The sequence below is a fragment of the Pongo pygmaeus genome, chromosome 21 (genome assembly GCF_028885625.2).
Source record: "Pongo pygmaeus isolate AG05252 chromosome 21, NHGRI_mPonPyg2-v2.0_pri, whole genome shotgun sequence".
Lineage (NCBI taxonomy): Eukaryota > Metazoa > Chordata > Mammalia > Primates > Hominidae > Pongo > Pongo pygmaeus.
In genome coordinates, this window is record NC_072394.2 from 43,832,435 (window position 1) to 43,858,964 (window position 26,530).

The 26,530-nt window shown below is 57.2% G+C and overlaps 3 protein-coding genes across 12 annotated transcripts in view; 1 reads left to right on the top strand and 2 right to left on the bottom strand.

Annotated features, from left to right (window-relative positions):
• ZHX3 (zinc fingers and homeoboxes 3) overlaps positions 1 to 6,428 on the bottom strand; it is a 168,949-nt gene extending 162,521 nt beyond the window's left edge. For 2 of the 3 annotated variants that reach the window (XM_054467344.2, XM_054467351.2), the window contains exons 1-5: positions 6,377 to 6,422; positions 5,857 to 5,906; positions 5,231 to 5,559; positions 4,888 to 4,972; positions 4,677 to 4,749 (exon numbers count right to left, since the gene is read on the bottom strand). The gene's annotated coding sequence lies outside the window, so the exon portion shown is untranslated. Of the gene's footprint in view, positions 1 to 4,676; positions 4,750 to 4,887; positions 4,973 to 5,230; positions 5,560 to 5,856; positions 5,907 to 6,376 lie in introns of all 3 variants that reach the window. The other variant, XM_054467353.2, reaches the window with a different exon arrangement.
• On the top strand, positions 365 to 20,130 carry LPIN3 (lipin 3). Of its 8 annotated transcripts, none has more exons than XM_054467358.2 (21): positions 365 to 613; positions 5,381 to 5,580; positions 7,137 to 7,232; positions 8,204 to 8,472; positions 8,669 to 8,752; positions 9,349 to 9,469; positions 9,630 to 9,972; positions 11,390 to 11,489; positions 11,629 to 11,789; positions 12,175 to 12,268; positions 12,367 to 12,436; positions 14,212 to 14,304; positions 14,387 to 14,430; positions 15,462 to 15,588; positions 16,585 to 16,733; positions 16,906 to 16,992; positions 17,427 to 17,579; positions 17,782 to 17,896; positions 17,984 to 18,087; positions 18,264 to 18,457; positions 19,046 to 20,130. In XM_054467358.2, exons 2-20 carry the CDS (start codon positions 5,389 to 5,391, stop codon positions 18,406 to 18,408), a joined length of 2,547 nt encoding a protein of 848 aa, XP_054323333.1. In that variant the 5' UTR covers positions 365 to 613; positions 5,381 to 5,388; the 3' UTR covers positions 18,409 to 18,457; positions 19,046 to 20,130. The 8 variants fall into 8 exon arrangements, 7 of the variants coding, with proteins under 7 accessions (XP_054323333.1, XP_063515657.1, XP_054323334.1 ...); XM_063659587.1 differs by having other exon boundaries at positions 8,672 to 8,752; XM_054467359.2 differs by having other exon boundaries at positions 18,264 to 20,130.
• Positions 19,509 to 26,530, bottom strand: EMILIN3 (elastin microfibril interfacer 3). Its single transcript, XM_054467363.2, has 4 exons — positions 26,037 to 26,530; positions 24,610 to 24,732; positions 23,188 to 23,411; positions 19,509 to 22,600 (listed from the first exon to the last, which is right to left on the bottom strand). The coding sequence occupies exons 1-4, from the start codon at positions 26,453 to 26,455 to the stop codon at positions 20,814 to 20,816; spliced, it is 2,553 nt and encodes an 850-aa protein (XP_054323338.2). The 5' UTR covers positions 26,456 to 26,530; the 3' UTR covers positions 19,509 to 20,813.

Sequence of the window (26,530 nt, forward strand, 5' to 3'; positions counted from 1 at the left end):
AACTGTGGGCTATGCGAACAGATGACGCGAGGGGCCTGTCCAGTCTGGGAGATACGGGTGCGTTCAGGAAAAGCTGTCCCCAGGAGGGGACGTTTGAGCGCCAGGAGCCGCGCAAAGTCATTTCATGTCATCTCTAAAATCCTGCAAGGCGGCTTTCCCCCTTTGACAAAACAGGAAATGGGATCAAATTGAGGAAGGAATTCACCCAAGATCACACAGCAAGCTGGAAGCAAATCTGGGAGGAGCTAGGTCCGCCCCATTCCGAAATCCACACTTTTCTGGAGGTGGTGCAGGCGGTGGCACAGGGACTTGGGGCGGGGTCTGGTGGGCGGGGCATGAAGTCTGGCCCCGCCCCCGCCTCAGAGGCCAAAGGGCGCCCTGGGCGGGGATCGGAGCAGGGGCGGGGTCTTTCCAGGGAGTGGAGCCTGGGCAGATTGGGGCCTGTGGAGGCCGCACTAGGATCGTAGAAGGAGTGGAGCCGTGATCTCACCCTGTCTTAGAGGACGCGGAAGCGCCAAGTGAGTGAGGGCCGAAGACACTCACCTGTGGATCCTGTGCACGCAGGTAGAGGCGGCGGCTCTGAGTCCAGGAGCTCCAGTGGGCAGCTCCCCAGGTAGGGCCCAACTCGGGGGGAGAAGAGATGACCCTCTCCCCTCCCGCCCTGCCCATCTGTCCTGCCATCCTACATTCCTTCCTTCCTGTCCGCGGGCCTAGGTCCACCCCTAGCTATAAGATGGGGACGCAGGGGTGGAGGGACTGGCCTCATTTTGTCCCTCTCTCCCTGGCCCAGCGGCTGCAGGCCCCCTGGACACCCAGAACGTAGAGTCTGGAGAGGAGACGTCGAAACCTCCCAGGGGAGGCTGGCCCAGCTTTACCCCAGCCTGACTGTGTGACCTTGAGGAGGACAGCCACTTTCTCTGGTACCCAGTGTCCTCAGTTGCAAAACAGTGACTGGCCCTTGCCCTGCTTGCCCTGAGACTGGGCAGGTCAGATGCTGTAGCTGCTGGGGGCTGGGGTGGCACTTTCTCTCTACTGGGGCACTAGGAGTGCTTACTCTCCTGCTCCCTCTGGTCCTCGGTGGAGAGCCACACCCTTCATTCACCCAAATCTGGGAGCCCCGAGGGCTGAGAGCCCAGTCCTAGGGCAGCTTGCTCTGCCTTCCCTGTGCTAGAGTTGTAGTCTAGCCTGGAAGGCCTGTGAACATCCCCAAGGTAGGGTGTGAGGCCTACGTGGAGCGCACATGCTCGTTTTGCAAATAGTGGTGCCACCATTGTGCACGGCCTTGAGTGCCAAGTTAAGAAGTCCAAACTCCGCTGGGCGTGGTGGCTCACGCCTGTAATCCCAGCACTTTGGAGGCTGAGGCGGGTGGATCATGAGGTCAGGAGATCGAGACCATCCTAACACGGTGAAACCCCGTCTCCACTAAAAATACAAAAAATTAGCCGGGCGTGGTGGCACACACCTGTAGTCCCAGCTACTCGGGAGGCTGAGGCAAGAGAATTGCTTGAACCCGGGAGGCGGAGCTTACAGTGAGCCAAAATCGCGCCACAGCACTCCAGCCTGGGTGACAGGGCGAGACTCCATCTCAAATAAATAAATAAATAAAAGAAGTCCAAACTCTCAACTGCTGGCAGGGGCAGTTCATCAGAGTATGACCTGCAGTGCCCACAGGACCAGCCTGCATGAGTGGGGCTGTCATGATGCTGCTGCTGATAGGTGTACATACAGGCTTTTATTGCATTCCAGGGCTTTACACAAAGTCATTAGTTACTCACACTCGCCTGATGTTATTCCCATTTTGGAGGCTGAGACTGAGGGTCAGAGAGATGAAGTCACTTGCCCATGGTCACAGCTAGCAAATGGCAGAGTGGGGATCAGCACCAGATAATCTGGTGCCTTTTCTCCTAATGTCCTGTGGCCACCCGTGATCTGGGCATCTGGTTATAAAGTCTCAACCTAGGACAGCTGGAAAAAGGAGGGGCTGGATGAGCAGGAAATTGGGCGAGAAGGTTCAGAGGGCTAGGGAGGGAGGGAGGGGTAGTGACTAGTCCTAAGGGGTATTCGGCTTCCTGGGAAGGTGTGAGGAGTGAAGTGGCTGATTTTAGACATGTTAGTTTGTGGGTGGAGGGTGATAGAGGGGAGCCAAGCAGAGCTCTCCTCTGTCTGGAAATGAACAAGGAGGTAGAGCTGGGTCCTGGGAAAAGGGGGTGCCTAAGGGATAGGTGAAGACAGAGGCGGGCTCACAGGAGGCCCCCAAAATGCTGAGCAGGTAGATGTGGGGGGCTCACTGGAAGCCCCCAACATGCTGAGCAGGCAGATGTGGGGGGCTCACAGAAGGCCCCCAAAATGCTGGGGGACATCCATTGGTGAAGTGGGGGGAACAGAGAGAGGAGAGAATTCTGGACTCCCGTGACATTAGAGCTGAGATGGGTCTAAAAAACTGAGGCCTTGGTTCACAGAAGGGGAAACTGAGGCCAGCCAGTTACTTGCCTGAGAATACTCCAGGGCTGGATCTGAGTAGGACCCTGGGTGCCATCTCTGCTATTCGGCCCTTTCTACTGGATCAGTGGTTCTCAGCTGGGGGCAATTTTGTCCCCCAGGAGACATTTAAAAATGTTTGGAGACAATTTCGCTGTCACAACCTGGAGCTGCGGGGGATGAAGTGCTACTGGCATCTAATGGGCAGAGGCCAGGGATGCTGTTAAATATCCTACAGTGCACCCACCCACCCCCCAGCAAAGAATTATCTGGCCCCAAAGGGCAGTAATGCCGAAGCTGACAAACTGCACTAGGGCTTAATAGGGCAGAAAGCTCAGGCTTGGACCTCCAGCTGGATGGACCTTTGCCCCAACCCCGGCTCTGCCCCTCCCCATGCTTGCTCCTTAATTCCTGGAAGCCTCTGGAGTCCTCTCTGCTTTTCCTGGGCACGGTAGTTTAGAGGTCTGCCCACCAAGTGTCTGTCACCAGTCTGTCTCCCCAGACCTATATTCAGAGTTTGGCATTAGGTAGGGAGAAACCAAAGTGGAAATGTCCCATCTAGCACATGGCAGGTGCCTTGCAGATAAACTTGATTTGAGTGACATGTTAGGGGTCCAAGGAGTTTCATTTCATCCCATTTTCACTTTGGCAATTCTAATTGTGTCTTATGTTTGTGACGCTCTGGCATAGACTGAAAGAATCCACTGCTTCATCCGATGTCCTAGGATGGGCAGGATGTGGCATTATCTGAGAAATGCTGTGGAGGTGGGGGTCTTGTTGTTTAGGCTCTTCCAAGAGTAGACTGTGGACTGGGAACACAAAAGCAGTTCCTTTCAAACACATGAAAGGCTGCAGGAATCACCTGGGGATCCTGTTAAGATGCAGATGCTAGGCCAGGTGCAATGGCTCACGCCTATAGTCCCAGCACTTTGGTAGGCCAAGGTGCGAGGATCACTTGAGTCCAGGAGTTTGAGACCAACATGGGCAACATAGCAAGACCCTGTCTCTACAAAAGAAATTTAAAAATTAGCCAGGTATGGTGGTACATGCCTGTAGTCCCAGCTACTCAGGAGGCTGAGGCAGGAGGATCACTTGAGCCTGGGAGGTTGAGGCCACAGTGAGTCATTTTGGTGCCACTGCACACCAGCCTGGGTGACAGAGTGAGATCCTGTCTCAAAAAAAAAAAAAAAAAGAAAAGAAAAGAAAAATATGCAGATGCTGATTCAGTAGGGCTGAGTTGGGCCTAAGTTTCTGTTTCTAACAAGCTCCCAGGTGATGCTGATGCTGATGTTTGTTGCTGGTGCACACCACATTTTGAGTGCAAGGCATTGCAGGGCTGTGCAGAAGTGGCCATGGGCCATGCAGCCAACTCTCGGGTGGTTTGGAAGCATGGAGTGGAAGGAGACCATGCTCTAGAGTCAGGAGAGCTGGATATGAGTCTTTACTCCCTCTCTCCCCTCCCTATACCCCTTCTATGGCCTGTCGGCTTAGAAGAGCTTGAATAGTTTCCTCACCTACAAAGTCACTTAACCTTGGGTAAGCCACTTATCTTCTTTGCTAAGTGGTCATGCATGGCAGGCTGTCCTCCAGGGGTTCTGACCCAGGGTCTGAGAGAAGAAAGTGCCCTGTAGAGGTGGGACAGTTCGGGTCTTGGCAGGCAGAGGGGCGGCAGGCCACTGGCCTGGCCAGGAGGGCAGGGTGATCACCTGAAGCTGCTGGGGCAGGCATTGTGCCAGCTTGGAGGAGGCTCTCATCATAGCCCTGTTTTTTCTCTGAGGCCGCCTCAGCCTCCTGCTTTGGGCTTACCCAGCCCTGTCTGGTGTGGGAAAGCTGGAGAGACTGGTCTGACTGGGAGAGGGAGCGGCTTCAGTGGGCTGAGGCCAGCCCAAGGCCTGATTGTGGGTCTGAGCACAGCTCAGCCCTGGTCTGAGGAGCTGGGGTTAGGGTTGAAATTGGGGTCTGAGAACTATAGCCTGGACACCGTTGGCGTCAGGCTGTGCATGGACAGGCTTCCCACCAGGGAAACTGGGAAGGAATTTGTAGTTTGGGGCCTTAAGCCCCCAGCTATAGGGGATGCTCTGCCTTGAGCATCTGACCCCAGGAATGGGGCTGAACAGAGCCTTGAGTACCTGGGTGCTCCCACCCTTGGTCCCCCATAAGTCAGCTACAATCGCCCAGCAAGACACCTTCCAACTCACAGGACCAGGAGATAGCAAGACAGCTGAGCCCATTTCTCAGATGGAAAAGTGGAGGCTCCTTCCTTCCCACTTCCTGGGAAAAGAAGAGCACTCATTAGCACAGTCACCCATTATCCAGCAGGGCCCTGGGCCTGCTATCTAATGAGGCTACCCCCTCTTCCTACCCCCTCCTGTTTTCACAGTTGGACCATCCCAGTAGAACCACACAAACCTGGGTTCAGATCTCAGGTTCCCTCCTTCATAGTTTTGGGGCTCTGGGCAGGTCACTCCACCTCTCTGAGCCTCTGCTGGCTCATCTGTAAACAGGAATAATGACACCCGCTCAGCCAGCCCCACAGGGTTGTTGTGAAGATGAAATGAGCCGTACCCACGGAACACTGCGGTCATTATCATTAGTCATGGCATTTAGAGGCACAAGGCAACTGGGTATTGTTTTACCTTGTGCCCTATTTTACAGATGTGGAGATTGGCACTTGGAGAAGGAGGCGGCTGCCCAAGGGTCCCTTAGCAGGGCAGTGGGCAAGCTGGGGTTAGACCCATGTCTACAGGTGTACCTTCCATCGCACGGCTGCTGCCATCTATGCGAAGGCGCTCCAAGGCGTGACGCAAATGTAAACTTGGGGGTCTGAGTGGTCAGGCTGCAGGAGCTTCTTGTGGAGGAGCTGGAGCAGACCTTTGTGCAAGCCACTGCCTTTCTTTGCCAGCACCAGCCATGAACTACGTGGGGCAGCTGGCGGAGACGGTGTTTGGGACGGTGAAGGAGCTGTACTGGGGCCTGAACCCAGCCACGCTGAGCGGCGGCATTGACGTGCTGGTGGTGAAGCAGGTGGACGGCTCGTTCCAGTGCTCACCCTTCCACGTGCGTTTTGGCAAGCTGGGCGTCCTGCGGTCACGGGAGAAGGTGGTGAGTGCTCAGGCTGGCTGAGGTGGCTACTGCAGAGTGGGCTTTTTAAGCTGGGGCAGCCACTACAGTCCCAGGGCAGGACCTGGGGCCTCCCTTAGGTGGGGATCTGTCCTCTGGACAGGCTTCCCTTCGTTTGTACTTTCTTTGAAGGTTTTTGAGTTGATTTGGGGGTTTTGGTCTGGGAGGGTTCACAGTTAGTTTCTCATGGAAACAGACCAGTAGGGCTCATCCCAGTGCTGGGGCCGTCAGACCTGGCTCAGTTTACTAAGACCTTACCTGTGTGTTCTTGGTAAGTCACTTCATGCCTCTGAGCCCAGTTACTTCACCTGCACAAATGGATATGATTTTATCTGCCTAATGATGCTGGTGGGACAAGTCAATAGCAACTGATAATACTGTCCCAGGGCCAGCTATGTGGGAAATACTCAAATGTTAGTTTCTCTCTCTTAATAAATCCACTTGAGGCTAGGCATGGTGGCTCACGCCTATAATCCCAGCACTTTGGGAGGCCAACGCCGGTGGATCACCTGAGGTCAGGAGTTTGAGACCAGCCTGGCCCACATGGTGAAACCCAGTCTCTACTAAAAATAAAAAAATTAGCCGGGTGTGGTGGTGGGCACCTGTAATCCCAGCCACTCCGGAGGCTGAGGCAGGAGAATCGCTTGAATCCGGGGGGCAGAGACTTCAGTGAGCCAAGATTGTGCCATTGCACTCTAGCCTGGATGACAAGAGTGAAACTCCGTCTCAATAAAAATAAATAAATAAATAAATAAATAAATAAATAAATCCATTCCACCTTCACTGGGCTCAGGCAAGCACAGCAGAGATTTTTGTTAGCAGCAAGGTCTAGGGTGTGAATCACAATTCACACTGAGGCAACTGTGACGTTTCCAGGATCCTAATAGAAAAGTGTAGCCTGTGGGAAACAGTGTATCTAAGAGGCTAGTAGCTTGGGTTGTAGACTCAGCCTTTTTGGCTTCATAGGCTCACTTGCTGTGAGGCTGCCTCCTAACGAATTACTCAAATCTCCAAAGTCTCAGTTTCCTCATCTATAAAGTGGAGGTAATGATAGGAGCTACTGCAAGGGGTTGCAAAGATTAAATGAGATAATCTATAGAAAACACTCCACAAAGGGCCAGGACACCGAAATTCCCACCACTGTTCATGCAGTCAATAACCTGGGGGCTGGGGACACAGTGATCACAAGAGAGATCGCGTCCCTATTCTTGTGGATGTGAGAGAGGGAAGAACTTGGAAACCAGGCAATACACAAGAAGACTGAGACAGTGACAAGTACAATGAGGCTCAGACAGTGGGGCAGTGTGAGTGAGGGAGAGATGGGTACAGAGCTCAGTGAAGGCCTCTCTGAGGAAGCAGAGATGCAGCAGAGCCCCCCTTCATGGGGAGCAGCCAGGCACTTGAGGTCCGGAGGGAAGGAACCCCAGCAAGTACGGTGTTTGGGGCAGCAAGGAGCCACTGGAGGACCAGCCAGGAGGCCTGTGGTCAGAAGCATGGGCGTGAGGGCCCATGTCCCTGCCACCGCTTTCCATTTGCAGGTAGACATTGAGATCAATGGGGAGCCTGTGGACTTGCACATGAAGCTTGGGGACAGCGGGGAGGCCTTCTTTGTTCAGGAGCTGGAAAGCAATGACGTGAGTCTGCCCTCCTAACAGCACCTGCCCCACTCACCCCTTTCCTGTGCCTCTTCTGGGCAGAGCCTTGGGATTTGTCATCATCCTTGCCCTTCCCTGGGAGCACCCCACCAGCAGAGGTCTGAGGCAGGGGTATCAGTTGGGGCTGGCCTCTGGCACACATGATATGCTGTGGGGGCCCAGAGGAAGGGGCCAGGGTACCAGCTGACTCTATTTACTGGGAAGTTGGGGACGGTTTCTCAGAAGACTGGACCCCAGAGCTGGGCCCCTGCGGGATGAAAAGGAGGCCTTCCCCAGGCAGCTTGGAGAGGAGGTGGGAGCTGAAGAAAGGGGCTGGGAAGTATAACATCTGGCTTGTCCTGGGTCTGGTGCCAGCTCCGTGCGGCTGGAACCTAGAAGTGTGTAAGTGGTGGGTGTTCGCACAGGGGAGGCAGGGCCCAGCAGAAGCCAGCAGAGGAGTTGAAACAGAACTTGAAAAACTTTGAGTCCCTACTGTATGCCAGACACTGTGCAATAGACTCAGACGACGGGTGACCTCTGCCTTCAAAGAAAGTTCCAGACTGGTCTGGGAGCTAGACATGTAAACAATGGATGATGAATTGTTTGGTCATTGCAGTGAGGGATGTTGGAATTGGGAGAGGGATAGCCAAGGATCCTTCCTGGAGGAGGAGACATCTGGCTGAATCTTAAAGCAGAAGTAGATGTCTGCTGTCATAGACTTGGGTAGAAGAGGAGATCAGAGGCTGATGCCAAGATCTCTGCCTGGCCTGCCAGGGTGGCAGGTGGCTCTGTTGGGGAGCTCTGAGGCCAGCAGTGGCTACAGGGCCAGGCTGGTGCCTCCACACCTGTTTTCCTGACCCTAAATGAGCTCACTCCAGGGCTGGGACCCAGGCAAGGCTCAAGATGACTGTGTGGTGAGCGCAGCCCCACTAGGGTCAGCCCCCCACCTCAGTTCTTGGTCTGTTTCACAGGAACACGTGCCTCCCGGCCTGTGCACCTCACCCATCCCTTGGGGGGGTCTGTCTGGCTTCCCCTCGGACTCCCAGCTGGGCACTGCCAGTGAGCCTGAGGGCCTCGTCATGGCAGGCATGGTCTCCACTGGGCGGAGGAAGAGGCGTCACAGGAGGAAACCCAAGCAGAAGGAGGATGCAGTGGCAAATGATTCTAGTCCAGAGGAACTGGAGGCAGGCGCTGAGAGTGAGCTGTCTCTGCCGGAAAAGCTGAGGCCAGAGCCCCCAGGGTAAGGACCAAGGGACTTGAACCCCAGTTTGGGGGTTCAAGTGCTGTTTCCTCTGCTCATGCTGTGTAAGTTTGGGCAAGGGCCTTGACCTCTCTGAGCAGTAGTTCCTTCACCTTACCAAGCCCCTGATGTCCAGGCTCTATTCCTGCCTGGGGCATCCTGCCCGATCAGTGACCATTTCCTTGTGGCCCCTCAGCAGTGTCCAGTTGGAAGAGAAGTCTTCACCACAGCCCAAAGACATCTACCCCTACTCGGATGGCGAGTGGCCCCCCCAGGCCAGGTGAGAGTCCAGGTGGGCTGCAGGCCAGGACTCCAGATCAAGGTCTGAGGTTTCCATTTGCATTTTTCCTGATGACTAATGACACAGAACCCATTTAATGTGTTTACCAGCCATTCGTATTTTTTGTTTGTAAAGAGTTCAAGTCTTTTATTGATTTTTTAAATTGTGGTAAAATATACATAAGATAAATTTACCATTTTAACTGTTTCAAAGTGTATACAGTTCAGTGGCATTAAGTACATTCAGTGTTGAATGACCATCACCACTATCTAGTTCCAGAACGTTCCATCCTCCAAATGGAAACCCTATGCCCATTAGGCAATCCAGCTACAACTTTGCCATCTTCTTTTTTTTTCCTTTCCTTCCTTCCTTCCTTCCTCCCTCCCATCCTTCTTCTTACTGGATTGTCTTCTTGTTGTTGATTAGTATAAGTTATTCATATATTTATATACTCTTTAGATCTTTACATATTCCTTATATATTCTGGATTCAACACAGGCATAAATATAGGTTGCACATATTTTTTTCCCTGGCTGGGGTGGGCAGCAGCGGGGATGGGTAGGCAGGCTCAAGGCCTCTGAATATGTCTCCTGCAGCCTCTCAGCAGGTGAGCTAACATCCCCTAAGAGCGACTCGGAGCTGGAGGTGCGGACCCCGGAGCCCAGTACCCTGAGAGCCGAGTCCCACATGCAGTGGGCCTGGGGGAGGCTGCCTAAGGTGGGTCCCTCTGTATCAACCCCAGGCCCTGCCTTTCAGGGGCTCTGTGGCCCCCATGGGTCAGGGATGGAGGGACTGAAACTCGGGCCACCGCCCCCAAAGCTTTGTGGGGCATGGGCCTTGCCCTGGCCCACATCTTCCTCCATTTGTTCCACTGAAGGTGGCCAGAGCTGAGCGGCCCGAGTCCTCAATGGTCCTTGAAGGCAGAGCTGGGGCAACCTCTCCTCCTTGGGGAGGACCCAGCACTCCCTCTACCTCTGTGGCTGGCGACGTGGACCCTTTGGGACTCCCAATCCAGCAAACAGATGCTGGTGCTGACCTTCAGCCTGACACAGAGGATCCCACTCTAGTGGGTCCCCCTCTCCACACCCCAGAGACAGAGGAAACCAGGACTCAGAGCTCTGAGGACATGGGCCTCCCTCCTGCCTCCAAGTCATGGAGCTGGGCCACTCTGGAGGGTCCAGTTTCCACCGGGCAGCCAGAGAGGGTCTCCAGGGGGAAAGGTGAGTGACGCTGGGTGTCTCCCACTGCCTCCTTGGCCTCGCTCTGTCCCCTGGGTGGGTGCTGGAACTTCAAGTACATTTCGAGCACCTGCTGTGTGCCAGGTGCTGTTCTTGGCACCAGCCTCATGAGGCTCACAGTGCAGTGTGGGAGACAGATGCTGCGTGTGTGGAAGGGCGTGCCACAGGCATAGTCATTGGTTGGAATGGGAGCTGTTTAAACCAGGTGGTCAGAGAAGGCCCCTCCGAGAAGGTGATGTTGGAGCTGAGACATGGATAATGAAGAGTCAGCCAAGTGAGGCGCAGGGGAAGGGAATTCTAGGCAGAGGAAACAGTATGTGCCAGGGATGTAAGGCTGGAGAGAAGTTTCATGTCCAGAAATTGAAAGCAGCTGGCATGCCTTGAGCGAGAAGTGGAAGACAGTCGGGATAGGAAGTCGGGGAGATGAGCAGACTCAGATGGCTCCAGCTCACAAGCTCAGGTTTATCAAAAAGTGCTAGGAAAGCACGAGACCTGTGCCATCCAAATCGGTAGCCACTGGCTATATGTGGCTATTTCAAATCAAATTAGGGACAGCATGGTGGCTCATGCCTGTAATCCCAGCACTTTGGAAGGCTGAGGTGGGAAGATTGCTTGAGGAGTTCAAGATCAAGCCTGGGCAATGTAGTGAGAACCCATCTCTACAAAAAAAAAAAAATTTTTTTTTTTTAACTAGCCAGGCACGGTGGCATGTGCCTGTAGTCCCGACTACTGATGAGGCTGAGGCAGGAGGGTCACTTGAGCCCAGGAGTTCGAGGCTGCAGTGAGCTATGATCATACCACTGCACTCCAGCCTGGGTGACAGATAAATAAAAATTAAAAATTAAAATTAAATTAATTGCAATTAAAATATAAAATTCCATTTCTTTTTTTTGAGACGGAGTCTCACTCTGTCGCCCAGGCTGCAGTGCAGTGGTGCGACCTCGGCTCACTGCAACCTCCGTCTCCCGGGTTCAAGTGATTCTCCTTCCTCAGCCTCCTGCGTAGCTGGGACTACAGGCATATGCCACCACGCCCAGCTAATTTTTGTATTTTTAGTAGAGATGGGGTTTCACCATGTTGGCCAGGATGGTCTCGATCCCCTGACTTTGTGATCCACCCGCCTCAGCCTCCCAAAGTGCTGGGATTACAGGTGTGAGCCACCACGCCCGGCCTAGAATTCCATTTCTCTGTCACACTGTGATCACATTTCAAGTGTGCTCAATAGCCACATGTGGCTAGCAGCTAATGTATCAGACAGTGCAGACATGGGACATTTGTATCACTGCAGAAGGTACTGCTGGGCAGCACTGCCTTAGAGAATTCAGAGTCAGAGGGCACTTAACTGTCCACACTGCTGAGCACATGTCAGTTCTACATATATCCTCTCTTCAACCCTCAGGCTCCCCAAAGAGAAGCCAGCACCTGGGCCCCAGTGACATCTACCTGGACGACTTGCCCTCCCTGGACTCTGAGAATGCAGCGCTTTACTTCCCCCAAAGGTGCCTGGGTTCTGGATGCCAGGGTGTCTTGAGTCTGGGCTCCTGGGGCCAAGGGTCCACTATCAAGGGCCTGGGAGGAGGGAGGACCCATCTCCCACCCTCCTCGTATTCTTGTCATTGTTGGCCCCTTTGCCCGCAGTGAGTCTGGGCTGGGGGCCAGAAGATGGAGTGAACCCAGCAGTCAGAAGTCCCTGAGGGACCCCAACCCTGAACATGAACCTGAACCCACTCTGGACACAGTGGATACAATAGCACTGTCCCTCTGTGGCGGACTGGCTGACAGCCGGGACATCTCCCTAGGTATGTTCGACTATGGCCAAGCCCTTTTGAGGACTGGTGCTGTGCCCAGAGGATGGGGAGGGCAGGGAGGACCGTGAGGGTGGGGCAGTAGAGGTGGGAGGCTGGGCTTCCCTGCAGCTGTCTGCCCTGTGCAGCCCACACTCCGCCAGCAGGGGCTGGACCTTCCCAAGTCCCCATGAAGCAAAACGCTTGACGCTAAGTTGTGAGTTATCCTGTGAATCCTGGGGTGGGAACAGGTGTAAAAACCACAGGTAGGGAGGAGCACTGCCAGGTTACAAAGCCAACCGACAGGAGGTGAGCAGCAGAGTGGGGAGCACCAGGGGGCTGGGGCAGCGGGTCACATGGGATGTGCCAGCCTCACCCCTCACTCTGCCTCTGTGCCCAGAGAAATTCAACCAGCACAGCGTCTCTTACCAGGACCTCACCAAAAACCCCGGACTTTTGGATGACCCAAACCTAGTGGTGAAAATCAATGGAAAGTAAGTCCCACAGCTGGGGCTGCTGGCGGCCGGAGAGTCAGTTCCCTCTTCACAACCCTGCAGCTGCTGCAGCCTGATGCCCTGTTCTGTCTCTCTAGGCATTATAACTGGGCTGTGGCTGCCCCCGTGATCCTCTCCCTGCAAGCCTTCCAGAAAAACTTGCCCAAGGTAATGGTTAGAGCACCATTGCCCCTGCTGGGGAAGGTAGCCATAGACTCAGGGCAGGGAGACCCTTGGCAAGGAAGTGAAGGGTGAACAGAGATGGGCCTGGGGGCCAGGGGATGGCTGGCTGCAAGACTCACTCTGGGAGAGGCGACACAGGTCCCTGAAGCCTTGCCCCACCCTTCCCTGGTTTCCTGGCCATGGCTGAATCCTGTTGTATTGAAACTTGACTTCAGAGGAGCTCAGGACAAACCAGAGGGGAAGAAAAATCCAACAGATGCTTACACAAGGACATGTCTTTAGCAGGAGGCCTTTGCATCTGAAATATGGGGAAGCCTTTGCATCTGAAATATGGGGTTTGGGAAATGGAAGTTGCACCCTTCACCTTGCCTGAAGACTATTCCTCCAGGCTGGGCTGAAGGGTGCTTACTTTCTTTATCTGCACACGTTTCTTGAGTACCTACTATGTCCCAGGCCTAGGCTGGGGACAGTCATGAATAAACAAAACAAAATTATCCCTGCTCTCGAAGGAAGACGAAGTTAACCAAAGACTCACCCAGATGAATATAATTCAGCCCTGAGTGCTGGGAAGGACAGGTGTGCAGTGCTTGCAGAGCCTACAGCAAGGGGGTTTGATAAGCAAGTGCCCGCTGTGCAGAGATTGAAGGATGGATGGGCCTTGAGCTGGCCAGGGGTGGGGAACAGCATGTATGATGCCCAGAGAGGGAAAGGAATGAGGGTATGCCTAGCCTCTTTACTCTTCCCAGAACTTCTTCCCTGGTCTTCCCAGCCACCTTCCCCTACTCGTAGAGGATGGTGCCCTCCTGGGCAGTGCCAGCCTGTGCCAACCTGTACCTGCCCCTCTGGGAGCAATCCAAGGCACCACACTGACCTGGCATGGCCTATTGTTCTTGGCTTGCCCAAAGAGCATCACTAACAGATGTTGACAGCTGTCACTGCCATTGGATGACAGCTTCATCCTCTGGCTGGTACAGGGTCTGAGGTAGGACCCAGAGTCTGTGGGAAGGAAAAGGGTCCCTTCCCTGCTTGGATCTCCTCACCTTACCCAGACAGACCCACCGCTTGAGGCCCCTGAGAGACCCCTGCCCCCAGCCTGTTCCCAGCTCAAGGGGCCCCCCTGGCTGTTCCCAGCCCAAGCCCACATCCTCCTGACTTGGGTCTGTAGGATGCTGGTGTGTCCCCAAGATGGGCCTTGGCCTGGGCTCTGCCTGGGGTTATCTATAATAGCGTAGATCTAATCAACATTTTTTCACGAGGTCAACTTGCCCCAACCAGATAGTTATGGTAACATACAGAAAAGGGGGCTGTTCGTGGAATAGGATCACCGACCTTAGGAGGTTGCCTGGGGCAGTCTTGGAGGTTGAGGGGAGTACCGGCCAAAGATTGTTCTCCCTGCTGTCACTTGGTCACAGCATAGGGAGTATCAGATCTTGAGAAACTCCCAAAGCATTGCTTTTAACTACTGTAGTAGAGGAATGGATCCACAAGATTTGGAGGCCAGGCTGAGGCTGGGTTAGAGCTAGGGATCAGGGCTAGGGGCAGGAATAGCCCTTGGTCTTTTGAGCATAGCTCACCCGAGTCATTGCTTGGAATCCCAGGATGGAGGTGAGCACACTTCCTTGGCTTCCAGATGTTGACAGCACCTTGCCCTAGGGTTGGCCCAGACTCTGGGCTCATGTGTGGAGGGTCCCAAGAACAATGTAAGGTAGGAGGTTTATGTGGTGCAGGAAACACTGCCATGGCTTTCATCTGCCCCACAGAGCACCATGGACAAGCTGGAGAGGGAGAAGATGCCCCGGAAGGGCGGGCGATGGTGGTTTTCCTGGCGACGCAGGGACTTCCTGGCCGAGGAGGTGGGTAGTCACAGTCGAGGGGCAGGGCCAGGGCCAGCACAGGGCAGGAGGTGGGATTCACTAATAGATGTTCTTTCCACAGTGCAGTGCCCAGAGGGAGAAGACTGCAGCCAAGGAGCAGCAGGGGTGAGTGAGACCCCCTATCGGGGCTCTGCAGTGGGAGCCTGGGAAAGATGGCCCTGGGTCGGGGGGCGGCAGGGAGGAGCCAGCACCCTGTCTCCAGCTGTGGGTTTTTTTTTTTTTTTGTCATTCCCCAAGCACCAAGCACTTCTTTTTTTGTTGTTTTTGTTTGTTTTTGAGACAGTCTGGCTCTGTCACCCAGGCTGGAGTGCAGTGGTACGATCTTGGCTCACTGCAACCTCCACCTCCCAGGTTCAAGAGATTTTCCTGCCTCAGCCTCCTGAGTAGCTGGGATTACAGGCGCCCGCCACCACACCTGGCTAATTTTGTATTTTTAGTGAGACGGGGTTTCACCCTGTTGGTCAGGCATGTCTTGAACTCCTGACCTCAGGTGATCCACCCACCTTGGCATCCCAAAGTGTTGGGATTACAGGCGTGAGCCACCGCAAGCACTTCTATACCTTTTCTTTCTGAGAAATGGCCCCATTTTACAGATGGGAAAAATGAGGCCTAGAGACACATTTCCTGGCCCACAACCAGGAAATGGCAGAGCTGGCACAGGTCCTCAGGCTCCTGCCCCAGACAAGGGGATCCCTATTAAGGAGGGGCAGGGCCTCTCGCAGCCCAAATAAGCCAGCTGACTTTGTTTCCTTTTTCCACATCTGAAGTGACCCAGCTGCCTACGGCTGGGTGGAGAGCAGCTAAGGATGGCCTGACTGAAACCAAAGCAGGTGGGGTTGGGAATAAGCCCAGAGATACACTTTAGGTATTTCAGGTAAATATCTCCAAGGCAGACACTGAGGGCTGGCAGCCCTGGGTCTCGGCACCCTCTGCTGTCACTTAGCTGGGTGGAGACTGCCAGCCTGCACCCCTGTGTCTGCCACCACTCCAAATGGGTTGCATCTAGAGGGAGGGATCACTGATACCCTGGGTAGGCCCTGGCATGGTGCGGACAGGTCCAGCCTCCTCTTGGCATCTCCCGGGAGTGAAGGCCCTTTGGCTGGAGGAGATGGCCTGAGAGCCAGTGTGGTCCACAGGGAGAAGACAGAAGTCCTGAGCAGTGATGATGATGCCCCAGACAGCCCTGTGATCCTCAAAATCCCCTCCTTGCTACCCTCCACTCCTACCTACAAGAAGTCCCTCCGCCTCTCCTCCAATCAGATCGTAAGTGTGGGTTGTCTGTGTGGAGCTTGGGGAGGGGCTGAGCTAATTCTGTCTTACAGTCCCTCAGGACCCGGCTAAGAAATGGCTCCAGGGAGCCACATGTTCACCAAAGGCCAGAATCTATCCCCTTGGGAGCCTCCCTGATGGCCTCCACTTGAATACCTCAAAGGGCAGGGCGCTCACTTCTTCTCATGCCAGCCCATTTGTCTGTCAGACACCAGGAAAGCTGTCTCTTAGGTCCTCCTAAGATATCAATCTGTAGTGAGCCAGCAGGCTCTAGGTCAGCCCTTGGAAACAACACTAAAAAGAATCAGATAATGATGACAGCCCCTCAGATTCTGGCAACCCTTGGCCCCAAGTCACATCTTCTCTAAGCTCAGTAACTGGTGGCTCCTGGAATGAGAACATATTTTCTTCATGGTTGTGGCTCCATGGTCCGGGAGGTGTCCAGGAGGGGCTGACCAGCCAGTACAAAGCAGCTGCCATCTGTCTGGTACCCTGGAGCTCACACTCAACTCAGGGCTTTGGTGGGAAGCGGCCCTGATCCTTCCCTATGGACCAAGTATAGGGTTAGGCCTCTCCTTAGGACAATGTTGACTCAGGTACCCTGGCCCCAAGGAGGGGCTTCCTATGGAGATCCCCACAGGACCCCCATCTATGGAGGGGGGTGTCTCCCAGCCTTGGGGCTGGCCTGGGAATCCTGGGCAGGGAGTCATGGATGCAGCTTTGTCTGTGAGTTACATCTCAAAGGGCAGTGAAGGGAGGCTAGGGCTCCTGTGGCCTGCACTGGACAGGGCCCTGATCAGCATGGCCACCCTCTGCCCGCACGGATGTATCTGTGCGTGGCTATCTCTGATGAATCCAAGAAGGGTCTCTGAGCTAGGAGGAAGAGGAGAATGAGAGGCCCAAGGGGATCAGAGGCCACGGCGTAAGGGGAGAGGTAGGCAGTGCCTGGCTGTCATCAATCACAACACACCCCCCTTTGTCTGGCCTCAGCGGCGCCTGAACCTGCAAGAAGGTGCCAATGATGTGGTCTTCAGTGTGACCACTCAGTACCAGGGCACCTGCCGCTGCAAGGCCACCATCTACCTGTGGAAATGGGACGACAAGGTGGTCATCTCTGACATCGATGGCACCATCACCAAGTGAGGCCCACCTGGCTGTGGGAAGGGGAGGGAGAGGGGTTGTGGACTCGCCTCCCTCTGTGCTGGGTGTGGTGGGGAGTGAGAGGAGCCCTCCCTTCCTGGTGGGCCATCCTGGGGCTGGAGCTGGGCCACGTGGAGCTGCCTTGGAGTAACCCTTCCTCTCTCACTCTAGGTCGGATGCTCTGGGCCATATCCTGCCCCAGCTGGGGAAAGACTGGACACACCACGGCATCACCAGTCTCTATCACAAAATCCACCTGTGAGTGCCTGGGCTGGTGCTGGGGCTGAGGCGAGGGCCCCAGCTCTAGAGAGGGAGTGACAGGACAGGACATCTTGGGGACCAGCAGGGCCCACAAGGGAGGCCGCCAGGGCAGGTGCCTGGAGTGCTGAGACCTCTCTATTGGCCTGCAGTTCTGCGAAAGGCTTATCCCCTGGGGCTGTGTTCTAGGATCAGGGCCCATCTACTGGCCTGAGGCCGGAGGGGAGGCGCTCTCCATCCTGGTCCACCCAGGCCTCAGGACTCTGTGCACCGTCCAGCTGAGTCCACTGCCTGGCCGTTCTCTTCAAGTCCCCTCCCTGCAAAGGTTGGAACATCAGAGTCCCACAGTTGGGCTAGGCAGGCTAAAGCTGGGGAAACAGATGGGGGCTGGCTGGTCTCTGATGGCTCTATGCCACCCTGTCCCCCACTCTCAGAAATGGGTACAAGTTCCTGTACTGCTCAGCGCGGGCCATTGGCATGGCAGACCTCACCAAGGGGTACCTGCAGTGGGTGAGCGAGGGGGGCTGTAGCCTCCCCAAGGGCCCCATCCTTCTGTCTCCCAGCAGCCTCTTCTCTGCCCTCCACAGGTAACCACCCCTACACATACAAGCCCATGGCCCCCTGGTGGGGAGAGGCAGGCCCACTGCCAGGCCAGCCTTAGCAGGCTGGCATTAAGCTCTCAGGTGGCAAGGAGGGTGGGGTCAGACCCCCCGTCACCTGAGCCTGCCATCCCCTCTGGTTTCTTCCCTACTTTGGCCCCCTTCCCTGCTGTGGTTCTGGCCACCCCAGAGAGGTGATTGAGAAGAAACCAGAGGTGTTCAAGGTCGCCTGCCTGAGTGACATCCAGCAGCTGTTTCTGCCCCACGGACAGCCCTTCTATGCTGCCTTTGGGAACAGGCCCAACGTGAGTGTGTCCCCTCCCCTCTGCTAAGCCACCTCTCCCCAGCTGCCTGCAGGCCTCCGTTCCATGGGCCCCTCCTGTCTTCCACAGGATGTCTTTGCCTACCGGCAGGTGGGCCTCCCTGAGTCACGCATCTTCACAGTCAACCCCCAGGGAGAGCTCATCCAGGAGCTCATAAAGAACCACAAATCCACGTGAGGCCAAACCCTGTCACGTTCCCCATGCCCTGCCACGTCCCCCTGCCCCGGCTTCTCCCTGGGCCCCAATTTTACCTCTTACCGGGGAGTCTGTCCCTTACTCTGGGTTCCCATGGCCGAGGCCGTCGTTTGGTGGCAGCTCAGGCTCAGTGCTGGCCCCCTTCTGCCTGTAGGTATGAGCGGCTTGGTGAGGTGGTCGAGCTCCTCTTCCCACCTGTGGCCCGTGGCCCCAGCACAGACCTGGTCAACCCTGAATACAGTAACTTCTGCTACTGGCGGGAGCCACTGCCTGCTGTGGACCTTGATACCCTGGACTGAACCTGCCCTGGCTGGCTCCTCCTCCCTGGCCCGGCCCAGGACTGACTAGGTGTCCTGGGGTATAGGAGGGTGGGAATTGGAGTGTCATGGGGCAAACCCACTGAAGGGGAAGGAGGGGGCTGCAGGTTGGTTGGCAGCTAGAGATACTCCCCCATCTTCCGCGTCCTATTTTTGCCAGCTAAGCTGCAGCTGCTCCAGGCGTCAGTGTGGCACTGGCCTGGGGCAATTAGCTTGTCATCTGGGCCCTTGCAGGGTTCTCTCTTTTTTTTTTTTTTTTTCTGAGACAGGGTCTTGCTCTGTTGCCCAGGCTGGAGTGCAGTGGCATGATCTCTCGGCTCACTGCAACCTCTGCCTCCCAGGTTCAAGCGATTCACCTGCCTCAGCCTCCCAAGTAGCTGGGATTACAGGTGTGTACCACCACGCCTGGCTAATTTTCGTGTTTTTAGTAGAGATGGGTTTTCACCATGTTGGCCAGGCTGGTCTCAAACTCCTGACCTCAAGTGATTTGCCCACCTCAGCCTCCCAAAGTGCTGGGATTACAGGCATGAGCTACCGTGCCGGGCCTCCTTGCAGGGTTTTCTATGCCTTTGATATCTGTCTCCCTGTCAACCTGGGACCTTGCTGTAACTCTTGATAGGACAGGGAGAAGAGGGAGGCCCTACCGAGGCTCGAGGCTTCAGTGAAGGATTAGTGACAGCAGTGGGAGTGTGGTACAGCCTCTGCAAGGACACAGTGTTCTCCCCGCCCCTTGCCTGGGAGCCAGGATTGTACCCTCTGAAGCCAGACATCACTGCCAACATATCCCCCTTGCTGGTGCCCTGGCATCTCAGCACATGACACACACCCACACCTGCAGGCTGAGAGAGTGTGGTTCCAGCTTGGCCTGCTCCCCGTCCGGCTGCTGCCGCTGCCTCTCCAGACCTCCCTTAAGGACAGTCCCAAACTCAGCTGGGGCAGGTGTTGGCCTGACAGTCCTCCCCCAGCCTCTGCTGGCCAGCTTGGTGCTCACAGCTGCTGGGTAAGCTCTTGCCTAAGGAGAGGTGGGAAGCAGGGCTGATGCCCCAGCAACCTCTCCTCCCACTGTCTTTGAAGAAAGTAGCTTTAGACTGGCTAAAAGCTTTAATCCAGAGCCTACCCTACTCTGATAGTACCAGAGTGGAGGGCAGAATACCAAATGTCCAGGAACCAAAGGCAGGGCTGTGGGGACCTGAAGAGCAGCACAGTGGGGCCCGTGCTGCTGTGGGGGAAACTGAGGCTGGGAGCCTCAGCAGAGACCGGTGTCAGAGTCTCTGGGAACTGCATAGGCCTGAGGAACATGCATTTTCAAGTTGTCCATTGATGGTTTTGTACCTTAATTTCTCACCTTTTGTGAACATCCTGGGAGGGTGGGGGTTTTGCAGGGGTGTTAAAAGCAAGGCTTGGAGCCCCTTTCCTCCAGCTGGGGGCTCCTTCTCAGGGCCTGGCCTCATTCGGGCCACTTTGTAAAGAAATGCCCTGACCTCGCAGGAAGGATTTCCCCACCCCCAAGTGGAAGGAAGAGGACAGTGTGGGCACCAGAGGGCCCGGAAACATCTTAGGGGAAGGAAAGGAAAAGGATAAATTTGGAGTGGGGGGCGGTCTCTAAACAGATTGCCTGGATTCCATTCTTTCCTGGGGCTCTACAGCTGCCTAAGCCCTCACCTTGGGGCAGGATCAAAGGGAATAAAGAGAACTCTTGGCTGAGTCTTTGTGCTTCTGTTCTGTCCTGAAGGACACGTGAGGAGCCAGAAACATCTGGCAGCCTCTGGTCCTTAGTCCAGATACAGCATCCGTGAAGCTGCCAGGTGTGAGGAGAGTTCCAGTGGGCATCACCTTCCTGCACAAACCTAGTCCTGATGGCTGCGAAGAGAAGCCGAGGGGACAAGGAACAGAAGCCACCAAGGGCTGTGGACTGTTGCTTGTGGGCACAGGGCAATGCGGACAGGCCACTGGCTGTGGGCCTGTAGGTCTCTGCAGTTGCTGACGCTGGTGCTGACTGCCTGCAGGGTCCTCTCAAGGCCTTACATACGGGCACTGATCAAGGCCAGTTGGCCACAGCAGCTGCCCCTGCCAGCCACGCTCAGGCCCTGCAGCTGGCTGCCCAGACACTGATTTGCAGAGAGTGGAATGTGAAATCTCTCAAGTCCACCCTGGCCTTCAAGCACGACATCCTTGCCTTGACCGCTGTCCGGAACTGTCCAGTTTGTGCAGCACTGCGCATGGGTTTTGGTGGCTGGGATAGCCACATGGAGGATTCCCTCAGTGGCCTCCTTAGTGCCATTTGGGCTAGCCAGGGAAGGCTGGAAGGCGCTGCTGGATAAGGCTGGGCTCTGGGGTGATGTTCCCCAAGTTGGTGGGATCTAGGGGTTGGGTCCTGGCCAGCCTGTCTAGTTGGCTTGCCCTGGCCGTGCCTGCTCAGCCAGCTGGGCCTGGCAGTCCAGTAGGTCATCCCGGAGGCGGGCAATGTCCTGCGTGTGCTGGGCCAGTGTACGATTCAGCTGGTCCACATGGCTCCACAGGCCCTCTCTGGGCCTCAGTGGCTCAGTGGGCAAGCTGTCCAGGCCCGCAGCCAGCAGGCCCAGCCTCCTGCACGCACCCTCCACTTGTGCCAACCGCTGGTCAAAGTGTCCCACTGTGTGCTGAAGTTTCTGGGCTGTGTCCTGGCAGCGGCTCAGCCCACTGGCCACCTTGGCCACACCAGCCTTGAGTTGCTCCAGCTCCCCACGCAGGTTCAGGACCTGCCTGTGGCCAGCCTGAAGCCTGGAGCCTTGGCTGCTGACCTGCTCCTGGATGGCCTGGACTTCGGCTTCCACCTTGCGTTCCCGCTCATCCAGGGACGTGTTGGCAGCCAAGAAGGCATCAGAGTACTGGCTGACAGAGTCACTGAGGCCTGTGAGCGACTTGCTCACTGAGTTCAGATTGACCTTGAGCAGAGTGATCTCGCCTTGGAGTGAGCTGCCCGTCCCTTCTGCCAGCTGTCCCTGGACCTCGGCCACAGTGCCATTGAGCTGCTGGAGCAGTGCTGTGTGGCTGGCCACCTGGCGTAGGAGGGCCTCGCTCTGGCTCTGCCAGGCCTTCACCTCTGCCACGAGGTTGTCCAGGATGGCTGAGGTGGTGCTCGGGGTGCATGAAGTCTCCAGTGAGACCAACCGTTGCTCTAGCACGGCCAGCTCTGTCTGCACGAGGGGCCGAGTTGACCTGCCCGGAGAGGTGCCGTCATGGCTTAGCTCCCCAGCCAATGTTGCTAGGCGCTCCTCGAGGCTCTGCACGCGCTCTTCCAGCATGGTCCCAAAGCCGCCCACTCCCCACCCCCCCATCTCCAACCTCAGACAGCATCCCCTTGCTCCACCCTCTGTCCCATTGAGCGTCTCCAGACCCTCAAGCAGCCCGTCCACACCTCCCTCAAGCATGGCAGCAGAGAGCCTCGTAAGCTCATCCCCGGCCGGGGCACCGGGGCCCCTTTGGGTCTCGGTGACTGCCTGCAGGGCCCTCTCAAGGCCATCCATACGGGCGTTGATCAAGGCTAGTTGGCCACAGCAGCTGCCCCCGCCAGCCACGCTCAGGCCCTGCAGCTGGCTGCCCAGCTGTGACAGCTCCTGGCGCAGGGCCAGCTCCCGGCCATCAAGGCTGTGGTGCAGCCTCCGGCTGGCGGCCTGACCCTCCTCACATTGCCGCCGTACCTCCTGCACCCGCAGGTCACACTCACTCTGGACGCCTTGCAGCTTCTGCTCGAAGCCATCCAGCAGGCTCCCCCAGAGTCGGTGCAGCCGTCGGTCCACGTACTCCTCCAGCAGGGCCAGGGAGGTGAGTGGCGATGGTGGGGCTTCCCGCAGCCGCTGCAGGTGGGCCTCATGGCCGAGTGCCAGCCCATGCACCTTGTCTAGAAGCTGCACCTTGGTCTGAAGAGTGTTGCTCACCTCTGTTACCTTGCTTAGGATCTCGTCTAAGGGAGGTGTTAGTGGCCCTCTGGCTCTGTCTCCTGGGCCCACAAGCCCCTCAGGGATGACCCCAAAGCCCACAGGGACAGCAGGAGCCCTGGGGCCACCAGTCATCCTGTTGGGATCCTCGGGGCTGGCCACCAGGCCACTGAGGGTACCATAAGTTTGAGCCAGGCGCTGGACATCACCCTCCAGGCGTTCCAGCCGCTCACCAAACAGCCCTGGGCCTTTCCTTCCTGGGAAAGAGAAGAGAGCCCCAGGGGCATCACTGGCCTCACCCTCTCAGCTTGTCACAATGCCAGGCCACCCAAGAGACTTTCTGTTCTTTTTTTTTTTTTTTTTTGAGACAGAGTCTTGCTCAGTCGCCCAGGCTGGAGTGCAGTGGTGCGATCTTGGCTCACTGCAAGCTCCGCCTCCTGGGTTCATGCCATTCTCCTGCCTCAGCCTCCCGAGCAGCTGGGACTACAGGCGCCCACCACCACGCCCGGCTAATTTTTTTTGTATTTTTAGTAGAGATGGGGTTTCACCATGTTAGCCAGGATGGTCTCAATCTCCTGACCTCGTGATCCACCCGCCTCGGCCTCCCAAAGTGCTGGGATTACAGGCGTGAGCCACCGCGCCCAGCCGAGACTTTCTGTTCTAAGCCTACCTTCTCACTGGGCATAACTCTCTCAGCTTTATGGTGGGGTGAAGGTGGGGCTTGGGGCTTGCCCCTCCCCATCCATGCCAGAGCTCAGCCAGCCTGGGATCAGTCCCCTCCCTGTCCCTGCCACTGAGCCCAAGAAACCCAATCACCTTGGAGGGTCTCCTTGGGCAGACTCACCGTGAGGGCTGGGGGCTGCTCTGCTGTAGGAAGGGGGCCTGGGGCCTGGGTCCAGCTGCCCCGAAGGAATCTGAGGCTCAGGCTCCAGCTGGGGTGGGGCAGGCCCATGGTCCGTGAGGTGCTCAGGGCAGCGTTCCCCAGTGAAGCTGGGACAGCAACGCCAGGCGAGGTCTGTCACTGTCTTGTAGCCAACCTTGTATTTGGGTCTGAGTACTGTGCGGTACCTGGGCCAGGGAGGGCAAGAGAGCGGGATCCTGCACCTGAGGGCTGTGCTCCTCCCCCTAGCTGGCACTCAGGGCTGCCCGCAGACACTTGCATAAGGCTGGGTATCTCCCCACCTCCATATCACCCACAGGGCTTTACTTTTTCTGTGCTTAAGGTGACAGGGGTGGGGTAAGGGCAGGCCTTCCTGAAGCTCACAGTCATGTTAGGGAAGGATGCAGGTAGAAGTCCCACCCATCCTGGTAGCTTGGAGAGAAGCAGGAATTTTGCCCCATCACTCCCAAGACCACTTGGACCCCCTCTAGCTCATGCTGCCATGAGAAATTCCACTCAGGCTGCAGTAGCACCTGGGAGAATTCAGACACAGCCCCAGCCCTCCCTGTGGGCTGGGAGGGGCACTGCCCTGGAGCTGGCGCTGGCAGCCCCCTCACTGCCCTGGGGGCCACTCTTGGCTCCCACCTGCTCCCCTTAGTTCTTTCCACTCCTCTCTAGCCTGCTCCGGGACCTCGGCTCCGGTCAGAGAGGCAGATGGATGGGTACCTCTGATTGTGAGCAGGGAAGGGAAGGTCTGGGGTACAGGCAGGCTCGCGAGGGTCCATGCCCTCACCTGTTCAGCCACGTACCTGTTCACCCACTGACACACTAGAGACAACAGGTTTGTTTCCACACACACACATGAACCTCTCCAGGTACAGAGCTGTGCATCCCATGTGCATGCAGCCCCACAGGTCCTCACATGCAGCCCTGCTGCTCCGGCTTCCTCTCCCTGCCCCATGGCCTGCCTCCTTGTGGTCACCACAGTCTTCCCTGGGCCTGCCAGGCCCCCCTGTGGCATCAGCCATTGCCTAAGGGGCCCTCTGCTCCCTCCTCTCCCCTCACCTTCTGCCTCTGTCACTTCCTCCTAGCCTTGTGCTGCCTCTGCCCCCAGAACCCTCCCCTTGTCCCTCTGTGGTTCCTGGGCTCCAACCCAAGCCTGCCCCTGTCTGTGCGGGTGATGCTCTGCTGCAAGCCCAAATCCCTGGGGTCCTCCTTGGCACCCTCTTTTCTGGGGCCGCCTTCTACTCTGGCCTGTGTTGGGGCTCAGGTGGGCTCTCTCGAGTCCAAGAAGCCCCTTGTGGAGTTGGCAGCTGCTCTCAGCTGAAGGCAGGACTGGCGCTTGTGCCAGGGGATTCCAAGTGTGTAGGTGAGGAGTGCACTTACGTGACTGTCCCGGGGCACTTGGACCCCCATCCACACTGCCGGTATTCAGCCTTTACGTAGCTCTCCGCTCCCTCCTGTAGGATGCAGGTCACATTCCTGTGCACCACATAGGCACAGAGGGCCCTACAGAAGAAAACGGCACCCCTGGAATATCTGGCTGAGCGAGGCCCACAGAGGCGCCTACCCTCCCACCTCCATCTGTGGGCCTCAGCAGGGCTCCAAACCCCCATGTCTCTTCTGTCCTCTGTGTCCCTGGGAGCCAACGCCCTTGGTCTGGGGTCCAGTCCTGCTGCTGGTCTCTGATTCCAGCCTCCCTGATGGGTGGCCCCTGGGCTAAGCACTATTTGGAACCAAGAGCCTGATGTGGCTGCCCCTCCCTGCGTGGGGAAGAGGCCAGCCCGGATTCTCCCTCAAGTGCCCTGCCACACCCCCCATCCTTGGCTGATTCCAAACTCCTTATCTTGGCATTCAAGGCTTCGGAGTCCCCACTCAGTGACTCCTTTGAGAGCACCACGTCTTGCCCTTCCTCCCTGCCTGGCTCGCGGGGAAATCCACCTCTCCTCGTAGTTTTGCAGCCCTTGCCTTTGGTCCTGTTCCCTTACTCTCAGAGCAGTTTTTGTACCACCTCCTCCAGGAGGCTCGCTGTGATGTACCCAGGCCCACTGAGTGTGGGTACTCTTCCTCCTACAACAGCTCTCAAATTCAGCTAGAATTCAAGTTCAGCCAGCACCCCAGGCAGAGCCTCCAGCCCACTTAACTGAGGCCAGTTCGCAAGCCACTGCCCACGAAACACCAGAAGCTGAGGCGGGGGCAGCAGGCTCCTTGATGAGCCACAAGGGCTGAGGAGGTGGCTGCCTGGCATAAGCCGACCACTGTGGACGGCTGTGCCACAGCACAGGCCCAGAGCCAGGAGCCCGCACTGGCTCTGCAGCCCGGCCACGCTGGGGCTCCCATGGGGTTGCTGGGGCCAGGCTGACTGCGAGAGGGCAGCGGCCGCCCCGATGCGCAGCTCCATCTCCTACCTGGCCGGGCCAGGGGAGAGAGGGGAGGCCCGGGGCGGGGGAGCCCCGCGTGCTCAGCGCGCGGACCGCCCTTCCTCCTCTCCCTCCACCTGGTCCGCTCGCCCGGAATCTGCACACAGCGCAGCTGGAAAATGTTACTTCGCTGGAAAGGTTTCCGCGGGCACTGCCAGGATCCCAAGCCGCCGCGCCAGGCCCCCTTGGTTCCTTTTTCCTCGCCAGCCCCGCAACCTCCTGGAGCGTGAGGCGCCCGCCTGGGCAGGTGCTCGGCCCAGGGCGCCGCCCCCTCTGTGCAGCGGCCTCGGGGTGCCCGGAGCCTCGACACCCCCGCGGGTGCGGGCAGGTGGGAGCGGCGGCGCGCGCGGGCCCATCTCTCCCTCTTCCCGCCCGCCGCCCGCCCGCGCTTACTTGTGCGGCCCCGGGCGCAGCCGCGGGCGCCATCCCGTCGTGTAGAGACTGTAGCGGGAGGCACCGGGCGGCGCGGGCCGCGCCAGGAGCGGGGTGCCCCTGGCCTGCGCCCCCGAGAGCAGCGCCGCGACGGCGCACAGCCAGACGAGCAGGCGGCGGCGGCCCATCGCGGCCCCCGCGCCTCTGCCCGGCCCCGCGCGGTGCCCCCCGCCGGGTGTCCGCCTGCAGCGCCGCTCCGCCCCCGCCGCTGGTCGGCCCCGGTCCGGCCCCGAGGGTCCCGGGGTCCCCTTCGGCCCCCCGAGCTCGCTGGCCCGGCCGCCTGGCGCTTCGCGGCGGCTGCGTCCCGCGGAGTGGCCGGCGCTGCTCGCGGCTGGGGCCGCGGAGGGGAGGCGGGAGGCGGGCTCTTTGCGGATTAGCATAAACTTGGGGCCGCGCCGCTCGCCGCCGCCAGCCCCCTCCGCCGTCGCCAGCCCCTCGCCCCAGCTCCGAGCGGG